The 7,500-nt window shown below is 50.2% G+C and overlaps 1 protein-coding gene across 1 annotated transcript in view; it reads left to right on the forward strand.

Moving 5' to 3' along the window:
* ptk2ab (protein tyrosine kinase 2ab) overlaps positions 1–7,500 on the forward strand; it is a 51,094-nt gene that overhangs the window by 5,916 nt on the left and 37,678 nt on the right. Inside the window, 4 exon segments of the mRNA XM_084443762.1 lie at positions 2,010–2,097; positions 3,796–3,875; positions 4,016–4,078; positions 5,325–5,379. Coding sequence (XP_084299888.1) covers positions 2,010–2,097; positions 3,796–3,875; positions 4,016–4,078; positions 5,325–5,379 — 286 coding nt within the window.

Here is a 7,500-nt window from a genome sequence, read left to right on the forward strand (position 1 = left end):
GTGCGTTCCGATCACCGGGGGGGGGTGTGATGTGAGTAGTGGATGCTGTCAGACAGACCCTCGCTCTCGTCCCCGGGGAAGACGTGGAGACAGAGATAGCGGAGGGACGTCTAGACACACTTAACATCGGAGATGATCCAGACAGCAGAGACAACCTCCGCTCAGCTCCTTAACCGTCCCCATGGCCATATGAGGTATTAGACCGTATAACGCGGCGTAGTAAAGTAGGCCTACGCTATACCTGCAGTACTAGTCGACGGTGATACACCAGCACTCGTGAAGGGTTGAGGTTTCCTTTGCGGTAGATAGAGATTTGTGGTATATACACAGACACACACACACACACACACACAAACACACACACACACACAGATATGAATTGTAAGGAGATTTTGAAAAGGTCAGTCTAACTATCGTGATGGATGTGCATCGTGAGAGGGATGAACTGTCCGTGCCGTGTCTGATAACCGTATCTCATACGGCGAGGCAGTGGGGGCGTGGCGAGGTTCATCCGGAGCTGTGAATGTGCTCAGCAGCTGTGCTATTGTTAGCCTGCCGACTCGGGGGGACCTCTCTGCGCCCCCCCCCCCCACCCCCCTCCTCATACATCATAGAACCCTATCTTTTATTCATTCGCTCCTCAGAGAACTCACATCCTTTTGTTGCATCTGAAACAGACCAGGAATGGCTACTCTGGAGTATGTAGGGGTGGGACCTATGCCACCCCCCATGGCTCTCTGTAAAGCGCATTGTGTTGCTTCTGTGTATGAAATGCGCTATAAAGTTTTGATTTGGTTTAGAAGTGGCCTACCACAAGTACTGTATGGACGCTGTCATTAAATGACAAAATATGACAAATAAACACAAATTCTGTGTGTCGCTGTGTTGGTACTTCAGTATTGGGGTGGATTGGATCTTTCTAGAACACACACTGGACGTAACCTAGTCTACAGTAACTCAGGGGCTGGACCTGACACCTCAGACAAATTGTGGATGAATCTACTGTATGTTGCAGGGTTTGCCTGTCGTGTGTGTGCGAGCGCACGTGTGTGTGTGTGTGTGTGTGTGTGTGCGTGTGCGTGACCTTCCCTTAATGCTCTCATGCCTCGGGCCAGCTTGCACTCGTCTTAATGTGTACCTACTGGTTTAGCTGTAGAAGCCGTCTAAAGAACGCTGAATGAAACGGTTGTGTGTGAATTTGCCGCCTGTGACCACATATTCATACAGGCACTAAAGCCCCTGAATAGAACCTGTCAGCTCTGCTCTTTCACATGTGATTACTCCTGTTCTAGTATTTGCTCAACACATCAGAGCTCAACAAGGAGCGTTCTATTTGTCTGTCCCTTCTCCGATTTCCTTTAGTTCTGAAATATTCCTTCATTAAAGAGAACCAGCTTGTTTACAGAGTTAGAATCAACAGCCACACACACGCACGCACACACACATACATACATACACACACGCGCGCACACACACACACACACACACACACGTGCACACACACAGGCACACACATACACACACACGCACACACACACACACTCTCACACACATACACACACACACACACACACACACACATACGCACACGCACACACACACACACTCACTCCTGCAGTGATAGTCAGCTGTGCTCTGTGGCTCAGATGACGAAAAAGGCGTGTCTTTGATGTGCTCCGTGTAAAAGGAAACATCCGGAACCAACAGGATAATCACCACATGTGCCGTCTTGGACCGGCTCTGGTTCTACACAGATTAGATGGAGCGTAAGACGCTCAAGCTGTTTCCAATCAACGGGACACAGCGGGCTCAGTCCGACACGCCGAGCACACGCACACGCCGCTAGCGCTCCTCGGACGGCGTTCTCGTCGCCCTGGAAACACCCGCCGTTCTTTAGACCGCCGATACTTCCACACTCCTGTGAGCTCACACTCCAGATTCTGTATTTCCTGTTGTCACCGGCCTCGCCACAGCGTGGGTCTAAAGAGCGCCACTCCTCTCCCCCCCAGGTATGAGCTCCGGATACGCTACCTGCCCAAAGGGTTCCTCAGCCACTTCACGGAGGACAAGCCCACGCTCAACTACTTCTACCACCAGGTAAGAGGAGAGACGCCGCCTCTCTGCGCGCGACTCGAAACGCGGGAATACGAACTCAGACGCTGAAATCGGGTCTGCTTGTTTTCCCTCCCGGTACCACACGGAGTCATAGTGATACCCCAGGTTCATGTGAGCAGGCGGGGTCCGTCCCTCCGACGGGGCCTGGTCAGGTGTGTCTAGCCTGGCACGCCGGGGGGGCTGTTTACATCCGAGGGTACGGGTTATCGGGTTACCGCTCAGCTAGGAAGACCTTAAGTCACACGTCACCAGCTGGAATCAAACCCAGGTGTCTTTCTCGCGCCAGAGATGTACGCTAGCTCGCTAAAAGGGAGCCCCGTTCGAAGAAGAGGTCAGAAGATTTAAGAGCATCATCATTCCTCACGCTCATCACCGTGTCCCGCAGTACCTGGTCCGCTCGGTGTCAGGTTCTGCGGCGCCGGCCGTTTGGCTGCGACGTCCCTATATCACTCCAGCAGGGTGGAAGCCGGGGCCAAGAGACTTACAGTGAAGGCCTGTGTGAATTCTGGCTACGCTCTGAGCATTTTAACGGGCCGAGTGGTGAAAAGGAGGCGTGATGAAGCGCTGATGCTTGTAGTTAGCAGCGCTACCGTAGAGCACCGAGCTGCCAGCCAGAGGTTCCGGGGAATGGCTGGTTTCTCAAGGCTGGTCTTCCTGGGGTAGTTTCTCAAGGCTGGTCTTCCTGGGGTAGTTTCTCAAGGCTGGTCTTCCTGGGGTAGTTTCTCAAGGCTGGTCTTCCTGGGGTAGTTTCTCAAGGCTGGTCTTCCTGGGGTAGTTTCTCAAGGCTGGTCTTCCTGGGGTAGTTTCTCAAGGCTGGTCTTCCTGGGGTAGTTTCTCAAGGCTGGTCTTCCTGGGGTAGTTTCTCAAGGCTGGTCTTCCTGGGGTAGTTTCTCAAGGCTGGTCTTCCTGGGGTAGTTTCTCAAGGCTGGTCTTCCTGGGGTAGTTTCTCAAGGCTGGTCTTCCTGGGGTAGTTTCTCAAGGCTGGTCTTCCGGGGGTAGTTTCTCAAGGCTGGTCTTCCTGGGGTAGTTTCTCAAGGCTGGTCTTCCTGGGGTAGTTTCTCAAGGCTGGTCTTCCTGGGGTAGTTTCTCAAGGCTGGTCTTCCTGGGGTAGTTTCTCAAGGCTGGTCTTCCTGGGGTAGTTTCTCAAGGCTGGTATTTCTGGGGTAGTTTCTCAAGGCTGGTCTTCCTGGGGTAGTTTCTCAAGGCTGGTCTTCCTGGGGTAGTTTCTCAAGGCTGGTCTTCCTGGGGTAGTTTCTCAAGGCTGGTCTTCCTGGGGTAGTTTCTCAAGGCTGGTCTTCCTGGGGTAGTTTCTCAAGGCTGGTCCTCCTGGGGTAGTTTCTCAAGGATGGTCTTCCTGGGGTAGTTTCTCAAGGCTGGTCTTCCTGGGGTAGTTTCTCAAGGCTGGTCTTCCTGGGGTAGTTTCTCAAGGCTGGTCTTCCGGGGGTAGTTTCTCAAGGCTGGTCTTCCTGGGGTAGTTCCTCAAGGCTGGTCTTCCTGGGGTAACTATGCTATCTGAGGCAGATTCCCAGGACTTATCGTGGTGTTTTCTGAGGAAACTGTACATTCTGAGGCGCGTTCGGACGGAGCATCTATTCTACGGTCTGTTCACTCTTGTGAAAGGGACTTTGGTATTACTTCGCCATGAAAGCTGAATATAACAATGTTGTTTTTTCCCCTCAGGTGAAGAGTGACTACATGTTGGAGATATCTGATCAGGTGGACCAGGACATTGCACTAAAACTGGGCTGCCTGGAAATCAGGTGAGCGATTGCACGCCGGTTTTGAATAGTGTGATTTTGCATGGCAAATTCCACGTCCCCATCACTAGGAACACCTGTGAAATCCAGCTGTCCAATCAGACTCACGCTCTTTGTCCCGTTTCTTCTTTCTCATGTTTTAGGAGATTCTTTAGAGAAATGCCAGGAAACGCCCTAGACAAGAAATCCAACTATGAACTACTAGAGTAAGTTCTTATTTACGTCTACAATATGTCTATTGTTAACACTCTGAGTTATCGTATAGATCTCTGTAAAACCTCTGTGAACCCAATTCACACCAACCCAGCAGTTGAAAACAGTGGGGGTCCGTTCTTGTTGTTGTCCCTCTGCTCCTGCAGTCAGGTGAACTTGGTTCCGCCACATAAAAATCTCCACAAGGTTGCGATAGAGAGCATTCTTATGAAGACGGGGATAGATACGTTTTTAGACGGAGATCCCCATGATAAGTTACATACACCTGCGTGAGATCATCTCGTTTTTGAATCCGCACGAACGCAGGCAAACGGATCGCGCGGTGGTGACGTCGCCTGCTCCACCGAACGCTAATATCTCAGCGTCTCGGGGGCGAACCGCCGACCCCCGTCTTGCTTCCAGCACCCTAGAGGTCGCGGAAAAATAACTGGTATCCACCCGACCTCTCTGACCCCGGAGAGCGGACACTCCTGTGTGTGTGGATGGGCCTGTGAGTCAGCGGTCCGGCCAGGGGTCCACCTCTGTGAGAAAGCGCTCTAGCGTGGGTCATCATTTATCTGCGCTCGTCTCCTGCTGTGCGGTTTAGCTGCTCCAGCTGCAAAGTGAACAAGGCCCCCTGCTGGGTGATGGCTGTTACTCTGCGGGGGAACGGCTGATGAGTGCCTGCTGTCGGTCAGTCTCGCACCGGGACTCTCGCAGCGGAGACCGTCATGTGACTCCCTTAAAGGGACGGTTCACCCTGTAAACTCCATGCTGGTATTGAATAGAGTGCAGCCCTGTCTGTTACGGTAGACTGATACAGTAGGACTCTGGTCGTGTGTTTCAATACAACTCTACCTGAGCGCTCGGCCTCCAGGACACAGATGGAGCACATCTCGGTTCGGACTGTCACAGGGCTCTGTGGTGAAAGAGAGGTTTTGAAAATCAGGGTTTGTAAATACATGCAAAAGCCATGTAAACATCCTAGTCTACCCTCTCTAGAGTTCAACCAGCTGGTAGGTGCAGCATCATCAACTGAAAAACGCCTGGGGCTTTAGACTTTGAAAAGCTTCAATTGAATTAAATCCATTTCAATTTTTACAGCAAAAAAGCAAATCATTGTGAAAGGAAACAGAGTGAAATCAATATTAAGGCTAAATGCGTTATCTTTTCAGTATTTCCACAACACCTGCTGCAGATACATGTATTGCTTTTGTGCAGCGAAATGGTTCTTTCACTCATCACTCACACTCTCTGCAGAAAAGACGTGGGCTTAAGAAGATTCTTCCCTAAGAGTTTACTGGACTCTCTGAAGGTAAGGATAACTCATCCTTAGCTCTCTATCTGTCTCTCTCTCTCTCTCTCTCTTTCTTTCTTTCTATCTCTCCCTCTCTCTCTCTCTCCCTCTCTCTCTCTTTCTTTCTATCTCTCCCTCTCTCTCTCTCTCTCCCTCTCTCTCTCTTTCTTTCTATCTCTCCCTCTCTCTCTTTCTTTCTCTCTCTCTCTCTCTCTCTCTGTCTCTCTCTCCCTCTCTCTCTTTGTTTCTCTCTTTCTTTCTTTCTCTCTCCCTCTCTCTCTCTCCCCCTCTATCTCTCTCTGTCTCTCTCTCTCCCTCTCTCTCTCTTTCTTTCTCTCTCTCTCTCTCTCTCCCTCTCTCTCTCCCCCTCTATCTCTCTCCCCCTCTCTCTCTCCCCCTCCCTCTCTCCCCCCCTCTCTCTCTCCCCCTCTCTCTCTCTCCCCCTCTCTCTCCCCCCCCTCTCTCTCTCTCTCTCTCTCTGTCTCTCTCCCTCTCTCTCTCCTGGCCCTACAGGCTCAGACACACGCCTGAACAAACAGAGACAGCATCTCTCAGATGGAGTCAACATCATTACACCTGGCAGGCAGGCTGGGTGGTCGCTCGGTCAGCTGGCGGGGGTGGGGGGGGCTGTTTTTGATGTGTTACGAATCACACACTTCTACTTTTTACTACCAGTACGTACTATAGCCCCCTAGAAAGTATGTACTCTGCACGCAGAGACATGCTACCTCGTCATGACATTGCGCCTTGAAATTTGACCACATGCGTCGCTGTCCATGAAGCAACATGCGTCCACAGCTGGGATTCATCATAACGCCTCCGGCACGACTCACGCATGTGACGTAATTTCCGCTGTGCACAGGATTGTGGGTCAGAATAGCCAGAAAAGCCTGCTGGCTTGCATACTGCAAAATACAACCAGATGTAGTAGGACATCCTGGTATTTTTGCCATACTGCATGTGGCATACTATGTATTGGGACAAACTACATCCTTTTTTGGCGTACTCGGAACGCAGCCCAGGAATTTTTCATGGTACAGTAAAGCAGATGAGGGTTTTCGCCCAGTGTGTATATGCTGTGTGTGTGTGTGCGTGCACGTGCGTGCTTGCGTGGATGGAGGCGCACACGTGGTCCCAAGCAATCTCTCCCTCTCCATCTCTCTCCATCTCCCTCACTCTCCCCCTTTCACTCTCTCTCCCTGTATCACTCCCCCCCCCCTCTCTCTCTCTCTCTCTCTCTCTCTCCATCTCCTCTCCCCCTCTCCCAGGGGAATAGAGTATGTGCTGTTTCATTGGGTCTTCCACTCATAGGACAGCGCAGGATCTGACCCAGAGGTTGGCCACGGTCAAGTAGTAGCGCTAAAGCAACAGACACCTTCATAAGACAACAGCGCTAGCCGCTAACTCACAGCCAGCTAGCTGGGGCGGGGTGGGAGTTGCTCTACCAAATCCTGATTACGTCTAGTCTATATCTGCTAATAGCATGCGTTGTCTACCCATGTTGCGGTTGAGTAAGTGTACAAGGCTATGGTTTATGGAATCCTGTTAAGCCCCTTGTATATATATTCTACACGATCTAATGTTTTATCTGAGTGCGCCAATATTGCTTCTTTCTCTTAAAAATGGAATGTTTCGCCAGAAAGCGTTGTGCTCTACATCACACTGACAGAGATGAATGTGCTGTTTTGATATTTGCATAAGAAAGCCTCCACAGGCCCCATCGTATGAGAGATTATTCCTGATTGTTTTTTATCCAATTAGGCGCTTAGTAATTGATGCTCCAAGCTAACATTTGCATCATTATGCATTCTACTTTTCCGTCATTATTGCTCACATAAATGGTTTCAAGAATGCAATTAAGAATGGTTATGAAATTGTATTTTGATTGGATGTGTTGATTAAAAAACGTCTTATCTTTTGAAGCTTTTATTAGGATGTGTGCAATGAGTCATTTGAGGAGACAATGACAGAGGAACACACTTACAAACATGGCTTGATAATCACTCACATTAGTATATTCAATTCAATTGAGGCACATCACTTCACAGAGACATTTTAATAACGAGTTATCAATTACTCTTCGTCTGTTGATTCTTTGTTTTCTAATGTTGCTCTCACTCCCCAACCCCTCCCTCCCAA

Source organism: Borostomias antarcticus, assembly GCF_949987555.1.
Source record: "Borostomias antarcticus genome assembly, chromosome: 10".
In the NCBI taxonomy this organism is placed as follows: domain Eukaryota; kingdom Metazoa; phylum Chordata; class Actinopteri; order Stomiiformes; family Stomiidae; genus Borostomias; species Borostomias antarcticus.